We start from the raw sequence: 15274 nt of genomic DNA on the forward strand, positions 1-15274 counted from the left end.
CTTCCTGCCGCCCCGGACACACACGTCCTTCAACCTCACAGGACGTCCAGGCCTCAAGCTCTTTCCTTTTCTCCCCGAAAGCAAAGCCGGAAACCTGGAGTCATTTGGCCTCCTGCTCCCACGCCCCACTGCCCTGAGGGCACAGCGGGTCCCGGAGGATTGCAGGGCCAACGCGGCTGTACGAGGACAGTCACCTGCAGGCTTGGGAAACACAGCTTCCTGGGCCGCACCCCTGACTTACTGCACCCACCTCTCCAGGGCGGGGCCGGGGGTCTGACTGTCAACAGAGCTTGCCCAGGCTGCTCTGATGCGCGCCCCAAATCCCGACTGGCGCGGAGGGGAACCGCTGCTCTTCTTCTAACCCCTCCCGGTCCCCTTCACGTCTCCACTGCCCACAGCACCACCCTTCCCTGCACAGGGCTACGGACCCCTTCCAGTGCTCCTGGCGATGTCCGACCTTCCCATCCACTCTCCGCGCTGAAGCAGCGGCAACTTTACAAAAATGCAACAGGCCCAGGGCTTACCTCTGCTCCTTCTAGGTGACTTTGTGGCCCTGTGCGCTTGGTGGATGTCTTCTGCTCACTCTTGCCTCACCCCCCTCAGACCACGCACAGTAGCGTAGCTGAGGCACGGGGACCCACGAACACACAGCTCTGTCTTGGCACAAATTGTTCTTCCCCCTGCCCTGAGGATGCGAGGCCCTGGCGGGGGTTGGGGGTTGGTTCGCGGGATCTCGCGGGATGCTGGATTCCAGCGGCTACGTCCAGGAGCGTGCTGGGGGTCAGGCTTTCCCGCTTCTCGCTCTGATTGGTCCGGCGCCTGATGCGTAAGGGATGCGGAAAGGGGTCCCCGACTGGGAGCACAAGGGGAATGGCTGGGCGCACCCAGAGGCATCACTGGTTGTGGGAGAAAGCGGCTGCCGTCTCCGGGTGACCCCTCTACTTTATATTATGGATACTCTCAAACACACAGAACAGCGGAGAGAATGGTGCAATGCTTCCCCAAGTCCACATGGCCCACCTTCCACACTTACCCCCTTGTGATGAACCATCTTGGTTCATCTAACCCTCTCCCAGCACCCACTTTAAGAAGGGTGGCCTGCGGTTGGCAGAAGCGCCTCCACGTCCAGCTGGAGGACAGCGGGTGGCAGGCCTGCACCCTGGAGACCAGAACGCCCAGGGCGCAGAAGGGGCATCGGATCTGGGGGCTGGGCTCCCGGCCGCCAGGGGCCGCGGGGGCGGGGCCGAGGGCGGGGCCGAGGCGGGCGGGGTGAGGGGCGCTCTGCGTAGACTCGGGGCGCGCGCTGGGCGCAGAGCGCAGTCTCGGCTGTGCAGCTCCGAGTGCGCCCGCCACCGCCGCCGCCGCCACCACCACCCCTGCCTCCGCCGCCGCCGCCGCCGCCGCCGCCGCTACCATGCCCAACTTCGCCGGTACCTGGAAGATGCGCAGCAGCGAGAACTTCGATGAGCTCCTCAAGGCCCTGGGTAAGCGGGCTCGGATGCAACCCTTGGAGGTGCTGCGGAACCCCCAGGGGGGTGGGTTTCGGGGACCGGCCCCAGGCAGCAGAAAGTTCCCGGGAAGATATATCCGCGGTGCTCGCCGTGTATGAGCGGGAGTGGGCCCGCGCGTCCAGCGCACGTTGGCTGGGTGCTGGGCGCCTTCCCCGACGGCTCTGCCTTTATCTCCTGCTCGATAATTGTGAGGAGAGATTTATTCTCGGAGTCCAAGGAGGGTCACGGACTTTAAATTTGGGGATTCAGTTTGAAGCCGGGCCTTCCCAGGGAAAGCCACTTACTCTTTCTGACTTTCTCACCCGGAAAATCGGGACGGGGCCAGGGGATAACGGCTCCGTTTTAAGGCTCCTACCTGCAGTCAGAGGGTGTGGAAGGTGCCCCCAGTCCAGGGACCCGAGCCCGCGGCTTGCGTGCTTCCCGGCAGGTGTGAACGCCATGCTGCGGAAGGTGGCCGTGGCGGCGGCGTCCAAGCCGCACGTGGAGATCCGCCAGGACGGGGACCAGTTCTACATCAAGACATCCACCACGGTGCGCACCACCGAGATCAACTTCAAGGTCGGAGAGGGCTTCGAGGAGGAGACCGTGGATGGACGCAAGTGCAGGGTGAGCTGCAGAGCCGGGCATCGCCCGGGAATCCCCACACCCTGCCGGTGTGCCGCGCAGCTACGCGCACCCGTTTCCACCCCGCCCCCCGGCCCTGCAGCCTGTGGCGCGCTTTTCCAGCAGGGCGTGAGCACCGCGGTTTTCAGACATCTGTGCAGCCGGGTGCCCCGGGCGGGAGAAAGCCCTAACCCTTCGCTTCCAGCCCCATCCCTAAGCCGCCTCCCGCCGAGGTTTCTGCAGCGCTTGGCGGCGACCCCGGGTGCGGGCGCCTGGGGAGCGGGAGCGGCAGGGCCACCAGGTTTTCTGTCGCAGGTGGATCAGCACCTCTGCCGCCCGCCCTCCCTGGTTCCTTAGAGAAAAGGTGGAATCCTTCCAAAAGCAAGGCGGATTCCTGCTGGGAATGGACTGAGTGCTCTCTCTGTCTCTCAGTCCTCAAGGGCAAGAGTTTTGTATTTCTCCGTGTATCTCCCTGATGAACCCCGGGCGGGGGGCGGGGGGCGGGGAGCAAGGGACTGGATCAGAGACGGGCAAGTTCGCGTTGGGTTGACCTCCGCCCGGAGTGGAATGAACGGTCTGCTACTCCAGCATTTTGAGGACAGATGGAAAAATAATCGCTGCTGCCACCGCTTACATAAAAAGCGACATGTCTTCCTTTCCCTGGTATTTAAAAAAAAAAAGTACTAACAACATTCCAGAGAGTGAGGAGTTGTTTTGTCCTTTCCTGAGTGGTGCCTGTGTGACATCCAGGTGGGCTCCCTGGGCACGGGGCTCCGGACAAGGATGCAGTGAGGCAGCTCCAGGGGCACACCCGCTCCCCCGGCATAATTTGGCCCCGAGAGCCAGCCCGGCCTGAACATGATGTCCAGGCTTGGAGCTGGGGGGGGGGGCGGCATCTGAGCCCCTGTTACCACACGGATCATGAAAACAGAGGAGCAGCAGTGTTGCTAGAGGGGCAGCCTGGTGACAGGCAGAGCTCGAGCTGGGGACAGGGATGCTGGATACTGCCAGAGACCCCGATCCTGATAAAAATGCCAAGGCCCCCACCCCACCACCCCGTGTGTCTCTCTGCTTTGGGCGGACACTGGGGGGGTGGCAGCAAGCTCCTCATTTTGCTTCCCTCCTCCATCAGCATGAGGACCCTCCAGAGGGTTGTTTGGTGTGGTTTTCACTTTTTTTTTTCCCTAGAGGGACACCACCTAGAAAGAGGCAGCGTTTTTATTCTCAGGGCCAGAGACCCGCCCCCCCCAGGTTTCTCGCAGCAGGCTGGCGTTACCTTCAAATCCACATAGGCACCAGAGCCCCCGATTTCCTTGCAGATGTGGGTACACACACACACACACACACACACACGGTGTCTACGCTGTTATAAAATTTTGTAGCTCTGACCTGAGAGTTCTTGCCTTTCAAGTCCAAATTGCTTGAAGGGTAGTCTATAAATGGGTCATTGCACGCTCTGAGTTTTATTCCCGGAGATGTAAAGGCTGCCTGAGCGTTGCTGCCTTGCGTCCGTGCGATATCAGGGATGTGCGCGCCCCGGCGATCCGCCCCCAGCGCCCCGAAGCTGGGCTCAGAGGCGCGGCAGGGGGTCCGAGCCCCGCCGGCAGGGACCATGTGTTGCTTCTCTGCACAGCGGTTGTTCTCTGGCACTCATTGTTGTCCGCACTCCGGCTGCCACGACCGTGATTCATGTCACTAACGGTCTTCCTGCCCACAGAGTTTGGCCACTTGGGAGAATGAGAACAAGATCCACTGCACGCAGACTCTCCTCGAGGGCGACGGCCCCAAAACCTACTGGACCCGAGAGCTGGCCAACGACGAGCTGATCCTGGTGAGGGCCGCTGACCCCCTGGTCCCCGGGCCGGGCGCCGCTGTGGGCGTGTCCTCTCTTGCCCACGCGGGGAGAGGCTTGGCCGGCCCCGGGGTAAAACGCTGGCAGAAAGCCCGAGGTGTCGGTTCGGGTCAGGAGACATCATTGTTCAGTGGGGCCCAGCAGGGGGCTAGACTGTGACCCCCCGGAGGGATCCCTCCCTGCGGCGACTTGCTCTGAGCCAGCCTCCTCGCCCCAGTGCCTCTTGCAGCCCAGGCCCCGTGAGGTCTCAGGGTTCACTTTTTTCCCCTTCTCACTCCCCGACCCTCTGCCTGGGAAAGATTTCAGAAATTTCCTCACATCAGCTCTGGGAGCCCCAGAGAACATTTTCAACCCCCGCCCTCTCCCCACTCCCGGACTCACAAATTCCAATGGCCTTCGGAGCCCAGCAAAGTCCTGCGAACTTGGGAAGTGTCTGTGTGGGCCAGACACTCAGGGAGGGGGCCTGAAAACTGGGCTGGGTGGTCTCTACCCTGAAAGTATTCAGATTAAAACACTGTAAGCAGCCCTGGCCTCACACAAGTTACCCGAGGAGGCAAACTTAGAAACCCCCATAGATTAACCACACGCCTCCACCCCCTTCCTTGTGGGGGTAGGGCAGGGAGGGCAGGACACCCCACGTCACTCTCCCTCTGTGATCAGAACACACCCCACTTTCCTGGCAGCCACCTTCGGTCCCCCAGACTAGAAAACGGAGGCCATTGTGGGTCACCAGGAGGCGACAGCCTCTGTCCTCCACAGGCGTGTCTGTTCACACCTGCCCTCTAGGACGGCTTGCCCCCCTCAGCGCCACCCTGAAATATGGGGAAGGACTCACTGCCCGACCTGGGTGGGCGTGGCCCTTCCCTTCCCAGGCTTCGAGGGGAGGGATTGGGCCAAAGTCTGGTCCCCGAGGTCCCCCTCCGCCCTGGGGTTCCGTACTTATTCTGCCGGAAGTCCAAAACTGAGCTGTCTCTGTGACTGTAGCGCAAGCTCGCTGGTCTCTCCCCCTGTCCTGTGACGATCTCCCAGGCTTTCTCCTTTCTCCTGCTGGTTAGCCTGCAGCCTGGATAATGCTGTTTCCAGGGAGCAAGTACCTGACGCGGTTGGGGGTGGGGGGGGGCAGCAATTAGGGACAAGGACATTTAGGAGAAGAGGACACGCATGGGTTCACCGGTGCCAGAGTTAGCAAAGAGGGAGGCAGTTCTAGAATTTTCGAGGGTGGCTGAGGCTGAGTCGGCTCAGGTCGCTCTGCGAGCAGCTGACCCGATGAACCTCTGTAGTGGCGCAGCAGCCAGAGCGCTCCGGATCGGTTCCGCCAGGGGGATCCGGCCGCCTCCAAGCCCTGCGACGGCGCCACCGCGCACGCGCAGCCTCCCGGGCTCAGCAGACGCGCACAGCGCAGCAAAGGCAGCGTTAATTCCCGGAGTGTGGGGTATGAAACGCGGGCTTTTATTTCGAGGGTTATCCTCATTAACACGTCCAAATGGAGGGAGATGCTGGCTCGAATAATCAGAGGCAAATTAATTCTAGCTACGTTGACATAAGCTGTCCCCCGGGGCCAGCAACACAAGGCTTCCCGAGCTCTTTTGAAAACTGAGTGCCAGCCCTCGGGCCACTCTGGAACATTCTTCCGTTTCTTTTGGGAGCCTCTCAGCACAGTGCCCAGGCTGAGGAGGACATTTCAAATGTGACGGGAAACACAGCGCCTCCTCCTCGTGTCCTGGAGCCGTTTGTCGGCCGGAGTGAGGCGCCAGGTCCAGTTTGTTCAGCGCAGGTCGAGTCCAGTCCCCGAACGCCGGCGTTCCCGTGACAATCCACTCGGAGGACTTGGGTTCTGAGAGGCGAACGTCGGTGGGAGCCCCCGCCCCCGCTCCCCTCCCCCACCCCCGACCCCGCACACAGAATGGTCCACTTGCCTGGCTAATGCAGAGAGGACGGAGCAGGACAGAAGGGTGTCCGGAGCAGGCGCCCCTGCGAGCAGGAGCTCCCTCCCCAGAAGGGAAGCGGTGATGAGGATTTGCTTCCTTAGTTACCACCGACGAGGACGAGTGTTCCCCTGAAACGCGTGCATTGGCTGGACGTCCTAGCACGTGCTCTGTGACAGCACGTCACCACCAGCCCAGGGACCCCAGCGAGGACCTGAGGGTCCAAGCAGATCCAGGGCTTCTAACCTCGCCGGAGCCTCAGACCCTCTGGCAGGAAACCATCCCTCGGCACACAGACACCCGTGTCAGGGCCACAGCCTGGGGAAGCCTTGTTTTTGGGGGGCTTTGATGTTTAAAAAGCATCTTGGTTTCCCTGTCCCATCCCTGGGAGCAACTGCCGGTGTGGGAGAGTCGACTCAGCTGACTCACGGGCGAGTGACTTCAGGGGCCGGAAGAAAACCGTCCCCTGGGTGTGCCGTGGCGCGAGTCCTCCCTGCAGCAAGCCCACAGACAAAGAGCCATAGATTTGAGCGGGAAGGAGCCTCTGGGACCATCCCGTTCAATTCCGCCCACAAATTCTCAGGAGCGGAGACGTGCCCAGCCGTGGTTTAGGGCCGATGCCGCGCGCTTGCAGCTGAGACTGTTTTTGAGGGTGCAGGTGACTGAGTGTTAGGGCCGCAGCCTCTCAGGCTGTCGCCCCAGCTGGACGGCTGCTTCCTGGGAGGCACTTCTGTCCCCTCTCCCGCCCCTCCCATCTGCTGGTCAGCGCTGGACCCCGGGGCTCTCTCTCGAAGTCGTCTGAAAAGAGACAGACAGCGCTCCAGGAATGCCCAACACGACTCTCTCCCTTTCCATTTAATTTCAAAACCAAAGCCCGGAAATGTGGATTGCTGATGTCAGCATTCACCGGTTCCAGGAGCAAAGGAAAACTGCATAGAACATAATTCTATACCCCCGGTTGCCTCTCTGCCAACGCAGAGCTCAAGGGAGGAAAAAAAGAAGGAAAAAAAAGCCCTTAGCACTTAGCGTGAGCACATGGCACAGGAAATTGAATGTCTGTTTCAAAGAGTTTTTAACGGGGCAGTAAGTAGCCTTATTAGCGATATGCTTTAAACATGTTCCTTCCTTCCTGCAGACGTTCGGCGCCGATGACGTGGTCTGCACGAGAATTTATGTCCGGGAGTGACGGCGGCCGTCTTGCTCCTGCTCTGGGGGTGCGGTGCATGTCCCCCCACCCCCAGGAATGTCTTAGGTCTGAGGTGCCAGTGGACGTCCCCGCCCCCGCTGTCGGCATTAGGCGCCCCATTTCCCCACGCCTGTCTGGTAGAGCTGCCCCGAGGCCTCCGGGCCGTGTCCCTGGCCCCCTAGTTTGGCATCTGCACGGTTTCTTCATTAAACTGGTTGGACACATCTCAAGGCGTCTCTGTTGTTCGCAGTGTCTCTCTGCTTGGGCCCTGGGCTGTGCCTGCCCTGCCCCCAGCCCTCGCTGGCCTGGGCCATGCCCGGAGCTTCCCAGGGGCTGCGGGCTGGGATCCCGCCTCAGCATCCGAGGGTGTGTTCTTTGCATTCGTTGATGTGTTGCTGGTTCCCAGCAGGAAAGGGGGGGCATGTCCAAAAGGGTGAAGTGACGAGAGCTCAGAATAAAGGGACTGCTCACGTGGACAGGGCGAAGAAGGCCCACAAGCATGGGAGGGGGGCAGGGACAAGTAGCAGCAGAGCCCCCACCCTGGCCTGAAGGCAGAGGGACAGAGGACCTCAGAGCTGTAGCCTGAGGCCACGGCTCCAGTGCAGGGTGGGTGGGGACCTCTTTGGTTTTGCCTGGAAGCTGGGGGTTAGGGATCCCCCTGTTGTGCCCACTGGTCAAACCCAGCTGGACTCCAGAGGGCAGGAGAGTGTGTGGGGGAGGGGTGGAGGAGGGTGCTATCCAGAGACTCCCTGCCGGGACATAGCCGGGCAGAGAATGGATCTGAACATGCAAATGGACGAGCCACAGCTGCTCGCTTTTACTTTTGAAAAACAGGAGATTGCACATGAAAATCTGGGTTTTCTCTTTCTAGACAAATTGGGGGATCTGGCGTCCCCAGCCCCACATTCCCACAGGGACAGCTGGCCCGGTGGCGTCCCCCTTGTTTGTGGAGCCACACCCTCTGCCTCCCCAGGGGATGCTCTGCCGCACTCAGGTGCTACCTGGCTTCTTGGGCGTCTCTCCTGGCAGAACCTCCGAGCAGCGGCACTCCGACACGGGCGAGGCCTGAAGAGGGGGATCCTCAAAGAGCTCACTGATGGGCAGACCCCTGAGGCCCTGGCACCGGAAAGAAATGAGGGCAGGTTCACCGACGCCTCACACCTCCACAGCCCAGGGCGCACACAGCTCTGTTCACAGGGTGGTTGCGGGGGCACCTGCTCAGACGGAGCAGGCTGCCGGCGCCCACGCTCAGAGCTTCCGCTGCTCACACTGGAACTCCAGGGGGGAGGGATCTCCTGCCCCATCGGGATGCAGCTCACCCCCTGCAGCCTGCTCCTTGGGGCCTCTGTGGTGACTCCTCCCCAGAAAGCGCCAAGGGCTCTGTCCACGCCCCCCTTCCACAGCCCCACAGCCACCAGGCCCTGACACCGGAGGGCAGGCCTGGGTTCTGGGTCAGAGTCCTCAGGGCCTCGCACTGGGCCACCCTTTGTCCGGGGGCCCCAAGGCACCTCTGCTGGTGCCGCAAACCTCCCAGACGACCTCAAGAACGCAGCTCCAGTGCCTGGCTGCACCCCAGGGCCCCCAGGACCTGTGGGCATGGCCAGCATGCCATTCTGATCCTGGTTTTTTCTCCTGTCTGGGGCTGATCGCTCACCAGAAACAGCAAGTGCACACTCAGTGCCCCACAGACGTCGTCTCCTGGGGCAGAGAGTGGGTGCCACAGGCCTTGCCGGGTGGCTTCTTGGAGGAGGGGGGCTGTGGTGGGTCTCTGGGGTGGGGGAGGACAGGGATTGGTATCCAGAATGGGTGGCTCCCTCCTACTCACAACATCGGCTATAGCCTGGTTCCCTCAAATCCTTGTTTCTTCTTCATTTTCCAGGAAAGAAACAAAACAAATCACAGTGCTTCTCCTTCCCTCCTGGAACCCCCCTCCCGTGGGACCCCAGGGTTCCACGGAGCCGGGTCTGGGGATCGCTGCTGTGAGGTGTGTGCACACGTTACGTGTGGCCTAGGATGTGCCACGTGCGTGTGGGGTGAAAACCCACCCCCCGTCGACAATGTCGCAAAAACACCGCTCCAAACGCCTTCCTCCCCTGCCCGGTAGCTCCTCCCCAGTTTGCAGCAGAAACGCTGGGCTCTGCGGCCTGGGATTCATCCGCCCCGATGTGGCCTCACCAGGTGCGTCAGAAAACAGGGGCGTGGGTGTCGGCCAGCACCAGCCTGGACTGCTGGCCACACCGCTAGGGGTGAACCTGGAAAACATCGCTCCAAGGGGGACAAGCCAGTCTCAGAGGACCACGCGTTGCACACGCTCCCATTTACACCGAGCGGCCGGGGCAGACAAACCCCCACACGGAAGGACACTGGTGGCTGCCTCGGGCTGGGGGCGCTGGGGGAAGACGGGGGTGGGGGGGAGCGGCGAGGACTGGTGCAGGGTTTCTTTCGGGGTGATGAAATGCTCTAAAATTGATGGGGTGGGAGTTGGATAACTCTGAACACACTAAAAACCACCGAACTGTACATGTTAAAGGGGTGAATTGTATGCTATGTGAGTTATACTTTAATAAAGCAGTTTGGGCGGGGGAGGGACATTTGAGAGCTTGCGCCCCGGCATATGTCATCAGTTTGCCTCAAATAAACTCTGACAAAAATTCAAAGGAGAATAGAGCTGTTTTTCTTGCATAAAGGAATGTGCTGACCCCCCGCAATGCCCCCTCCCCCACCCCCGTGGGGAGGAACGCTGGGGGGAGGCTCTCAGGACTGGAGACCGAGGGGCAGAACCCGGCCTGGCGGCCCGGACTCCGACTCAGAACCCGAAGGCTCTCCCTCCTCCTCGGGTTCCATTCTGGCTCCTTAGGCAGCCGGTTTGGGTCAGGTGACCACGTCTGGGCCAATCACAACTGAGTTAGGGCACGATGATTGGCAGGGCCCGAGTCACGTGACCCACCCTGGCCCCCGAACCTGCTGGCCTGGGACTTCCCCTCCACCTCCTCGAGTTCTGTGTCGTCTGCTGCTTGGACGAGCTGGCTGTCCTGTGAAGCTCCCGCGGTCCGGGTTTCGACGGTGACACGTCCATCGTCCTTTCTGTGCCCTGTAGTTCTTGTGCGATGGTGGTGAGACCTCAAAGCTCGTCCGACGTGACGTTTTGGACGGAAACGCTGCAGAGGGGTGCGCTGCCCTCCCCCGAGAGGACTCAGTTCCCACCGCCCCTCTTTCGGGGTATTTGCGGCCGCCGGAGGTCCCTGCTGGACCCGCGGTTCGCTGGAGGCTTAAGAGGGAATGTCCTCCCATTCCGTCTTCCTCTCCGAGCCGGGGCACTCCCATGAAAACGCCCTTCCCCCGTCTCCTAGGTGGTCGGCCTGGCCTGCCGTGGATGCGGGAAAGGCGGCAGGAGTGTTTGATTCTTCCCCTGTACTTACTGGTTCCGAAGTGAGGAGCTGGTGGTCCTGGCATCCTTCACAAAGGACCAGCGCATTTTTGTGGGTTGTTTTAGGGGTTTGGTTTGTTGCTCCTTTTTTTTTTTTCTTTTTTGATTGCCCCTGTGAATTTGTGGATGGAAATATATTTGATGTGTTTTAATTCGTTGCAGTTACTATCCTTATGGATGTTGGAAGTGGCCCGCCCTTGGCCAGAGAGGGCCTCCTTAAACGGACTCTCGAGTCTTTGGGGAGGACCCTCATCGTCTTTGAGAACTTCCTGGCCATGTGGCCCATGAGTCCAGCTCCAGGCTTGTTTTGTGCATTTCCTGTTCCCGAACCAGGCATCAGCCATTTCTCCAAAGAAACTGGTGGTCTGGCCGTTGGGGGAGGGTCTGCTTTAGATGGTTAGAGCCCCGGAGGCAGGTCGCAGCCAAGAGTTACTCTGTGGTCCTTTGTCCCTTCTTCTTCTGCCGAAGACAACGCTGAACAACATTCACGTGTCTCCAGCACTCCGGTCAGCTGTCTGAGAACCCCGTCTCTTCCTGTCTGCTCAGAAACCTGACTGGTTCCAACCCAGCCCATGCGGCAGGGGAAGAAGGTGGAGGAGGAACTGGGAAGTCTTTGTCTGCAGCTCAGCACTAGGCTCCGAGGGCTAGTGCTTTGAAGAGGATGTGAATTGATGGGCAGCGGTCACTTCCAATCACACCTCTTCCCTTGTGGGAGGCGGGCTTCGTGTTCTTTGCTTTGGGAGAAGGAGTGAGCATGATTTCTGGGCAGAGAGCAAATTCTCACAAGGATTCTGCAAACGTTATGTGTTGTATTTATTACAAGTGGGTAATTTATCTTTCTGGGAAAGTTTCCTGCAGACGTCGAGAGACGTACTCAATAAAAAAGAATAGATGACAGTCACAATTTTATAATTCCATTTGTTTCCACAAGGGAAGAAAGTTCATCAGTTAAGGCGGAGGACCGGGAGGGGTTATGGGTCCCTGAGGGGGAATTCGATCAAGGTCTCAGAGCAATCATCCTCAGGGCGAGCGCGAGTTCGGGATTCCAGCATAAAAAATGTTGGCTTCTGAAACGGTGTGTAGGAAAAATATATGGAGTCGTAAACTCTGACAAAGAACATAATGAAAAGTGAAAACTATGACAAACTTTGGGAAAGGAATCCAGTTCTCAGAAACACATGGACTGAAATGAACATTAGGGGTTGTTGTTTTTTTTTCCCTCGTCCCTGCTCTCAGAAATAGGTTCAGAAAAGTGTGAAGTCCTCTCTGACCACCTTTTAAAAAACAGTGAGTGGGGTCATGCCATTCTGATGCAGAGAACACGCCAGGAGACCAGAGTTGCCAGCCCTGGCTCCGTGGCCCTGGCCTGCTTGCACCCAGCCCTGGGCCCTCGGGTGCCCACGTGTGCGGGGCTGAGGTTGCCAGGGGTGGGCAGAGGCTGGGTTGGCTGCGTATGAATCGTCGGCAAGCACCCAAAATGCCCAACAAGGAAACGGTTACCTCGATCTCGACCGGCCACTTCATGGAATTCTCTGCAGCGTTAAACGGAACGAGGGAGACGCATGTATACTAACGCAGAAAGATGTGCAAGCGATTTTACATTTCTTAAAAAAAAAAGAGTAATGATTAAAATTACATGGTCAGCTTGTTCCAGGAAAAACACAAAACCCCGGAGGACACGCAGCAAGCTGTTAATAACGGTTACCTCTGAGGCCTGGCTGTTTTTACTCTCGTTATTTCTGTATTGTTGGCATCGTTGAGAGTGAGCGTGTATTACTTCTGTCATTTAAAACAAAATTTTATTTGAGAAGTCAGAGATTCTGCTTCTCTGGGCTTGGGTTGGAGCCAGGAATGTTAATGTCTGTGCTCCCCAAGTGATTCCTAATAACTCAACTGAACCCACGGCCACAGAGATCTCTCCCTGCCCAGGCTAGACTAGACTCTGGCTTTGGAGAAAGAGAAGGAGCCAGCAGGACCCAAGAAGACAGGCAGGAGGGAGGCACAGTGCCGGAAGCATAAGCCCTGATGCCCGAGGAGCCCAGCTCTGCACTAGTTCACACAAGTCCCCAGGAGAGAGTCTCGGCCATCTGGGGCACAGGCAGGGCAGGTGTTACTGGTGTCCCCGTTTGTCCCCGAGGTTCAGGCCGTGGAGGAGGCTGCAGAGCCGGCACTACGACCCCAGCCACCTGACCGCAGGAGCCAGGGCTTCCTCCACCACACCAGCCACTAGGGACAGGAGATACATTCCTTACTGAGACCATCGGAGACTGTGTGAATGGTTTCACGGGAAGGAGGGAAGGAGGGAGCCGAACAGCAGGGACATTTAATGAGGGCCTACTGTGTTCTGGGTCTTGCACGGAGTGTTTTCCACCCAGCGCCGTTGTCAGTCCTGTAATGAGCCAACCAAGCAGGTACTGCTTTCACCCCCATTGTATAGATGACAAAACTGAGGCTCTGAGAGGTTAGCTCACCTCGCCCCAAAAGAATGAAGGTTGGCAAGGGGATCCAAGGCAGGTCTTCTCACCGGAGGAGAGGAGCAGACAAAGAGAAGGATGCGGGGAGAACGGGAGGGAGAGGCAGGTGGCTCCCTTGGTCCCCAGGGGCTTCTGTGTCTCGGGGCTCCTGGGGGCCTTTCCGAGGGGAAGCTCGGCCTCCCTGCCCAGCCCTGCGGGCCGGCGGCCAGCCCGTCCCTCTCACACAGCGCATTTCCTTTGCCCACGGCGATGTGGATCCAGTTTCACGTCAGACTCCGAGTTCCTGGATCTGGTTTTCATCAGGAGCGGAGGGCTGAGCCCCGGAGGAGCCGCGGCCCGGCAGTCCTCCGGGAACCCCGGGGGCGCCCGGCGCCCTCTCTTTCCCAGAGGCCCCGTGGGTGCTCCACGCACGGCCCCTTCCTACGGGCAACATCCCCAGACGCTGACCGAGGGGAGGCAGACAGTCACACGAATCAGGCCAACTGCCCCTCGTGACCTCTGACCTTGCCTGCTCCCGTCCCGGATGGGGCCCACCTGCCCGTGCATCTTCCCCTGGGAGACAGGGAGGGCAGCTTGGACACACCCCTGTCCTCCGGGAGCCTGTCTTAGGCCAGGGTGGAGATGGACAAAGGGTCCCCACTGCCCTGGGAGCACCAGACTGAGGGGCAGAGTCCCGTGGGTGTGTGAGTGACTCACGACTCAGCCACTTCGAGGGAGGGGAGCGGGCATCTGAACTGGGGGGGGGGGGGCGAAGATGAGGAGGGTTTTCCAGGCGGCGGGCGCTGCAGCCCTGGGGCGAGGAAAGTGTGACCGGCCTTGCCAAGCCCAGTGGGAGTCCGTGGGCCCTCCCCCGCCCGCCTCGTGTGAATCAGAAGAAGGAGCCCGCTCCGGGCGGACACCCAAGGCTCCGGCCGCTGCGTGCGGTGCGTGCACTTCGAGTGCCCCCGGGACTGTGGCCGCCGAGACCCGTGTGCCCTTCGCGTGTTCCTTGCCCTTCTGGGTACAGAACCCCAGGTTCTTGAAGGGAGGTGCTTCTGTGGGGGTCCCGCGAGGCTGCCCCTTCACCCTGGGGGGTCCGAGCAGGGCCAGTCAGACCCACTGCAGGGCTGCAGCCGGCTGGTCTGCGGGCTCTGGGTGTCGGTGAAGCCCAGAGCAGTGGACCTGCCAGGTTCTTCTGTGCTTGGGGAGGCTCTGCTCGAAAAGGGAGCCAACGTGGGAAAAAGACGCAGCTGAGGATCGGAGAGAGGGGGAGAATTCCGATAGTGTTTCGTCTCCGGGGCTTGCTCCCGGAACAGCCTAGTTGCAGAAACCGATCATTTCCTCTTTTTTTTTTTTTTTTTTTGGTTTAATCCAGCCTGTGTTTTTACGCCTGCAATCAAAAGAACTAACCATTACGGAAAGAATGGCTGGGACTGAAGCCAGCGGACACGCAGAGCCGTTAGGGCTTTGAAAAACCACACCCAGAGAGTTCTGGCCAGGCCGCGGGGGTTTCCAGACCAAGAGCTGGAGATGAGAACACGGGGCCCGGCTGGACTCCGTCCGAACCTCTTCCAGGTGGCGTCCCCCTGCGTGCTCATGGAGGGGCCGCGAGCCGGGGCCCCAGGGTGCTGGGGTGTGGGCTGCTAGCTGAACCCCTCATCAGGGAAAGCCCTCCCTGGTGGGGGGCCTGGCGTCTGACTGAGCTCGGGGCGCAGCAGGGCCCTGGCTGTCTGGGTGGCCCCGCAGGGGCTGGCGGGCTGGCGGGAAGGGCGTCTGCGGAGAGTCCCCAGGAAATCCGGTGGGATTTATCTCAGGTGACGCCACCTTGTGCCGCTGGGCCTTTGCCTGTGCTCATCCCTCAACCCGGAACCTCCCCACTTTGTCTGCCCAGTGAACTCCTCCTCTGCCCTCACGGTCCAGTGCAAGGGGCACCCCTCGCAGAGGTCCTTCCGCGGTGGCTTCCGAGCAGGGCGGCGAGGTTCGGCCTCGCCTGCCAACAGGAGGCGCCTTCTGTGATCTGACGCCTTGACTACCTCAGCCGACAGTGTGTGTCGGGTCTTCCGTCTGCTTCCATGACGCCGAGTCATGGAAGGTCGTGGTGCTCCCGCCCTGTTCACTGGGATCACCCCCTCAGGAACCCCGGAGACATCACGTGACCCCGATGAGGGTCGCGATGAGCCCGAGACCACCCCGCTCCCGAGACCGCCGGGCGACAAGCCACATGTAGGCCGTCTGGTCGGCAGCCCTGGCTGAGCCTGCCCAGCCCAGACCCCTGAGGCTCCATCCACGAGAGTCCCCCAGCGGAGGTGCCAGGCAC

The 15274-nt window shown here is 60.1% G+C and overlaps 1 protein-coding gene across 1 annotated transcript; it reads left to right on the forward strand.

Moving 5' to 3' along the window:
• Nucleotides 1-1334: 1334 nt before the first annotated feature.
• Nucleotides 1335-7302, forward strand: CRABP1 (cellular retinoic acid binding protein 1). Its single transcript, XM_045825042.1, has 4 exons — nucleotides 1335-1484; nucleotides 1939-2117; nucleotides 3832-3945; nucleotides 7027-7302. Exons 1-4 carry the CDS (start codon nucleotides 1415-1417, stop codon nucleotides 7075-7077), a joined length of 414 nt encoding a protein of 137 aa, XP_045680998.1. The 5' UTR covers nucleotides 1335-1414; the 3' UTR covers nucleotides 7078-7302.
• Nucleotides 7303-15274: the final 7972 nt, after the last annotated feature.

This window comes from Phyllostomus hastatus, unplaced genomic scaffold, assembly GCF_019186645.2.
Source record: "Phyllostomus hastatus isolate PE091 unplaced genomic scaffold, TTU_PhHast_1.1 phas_scaffold_555, whole genome shotgun sequence".
Classification (NCBI taxonomy): domain Eukaryota; kingdom Metazoa; phylum Chordata; class Mammalia; order Chiroptera; family Phyllostomidae; genus Phyllostomus; species Phyllostomus hastatus.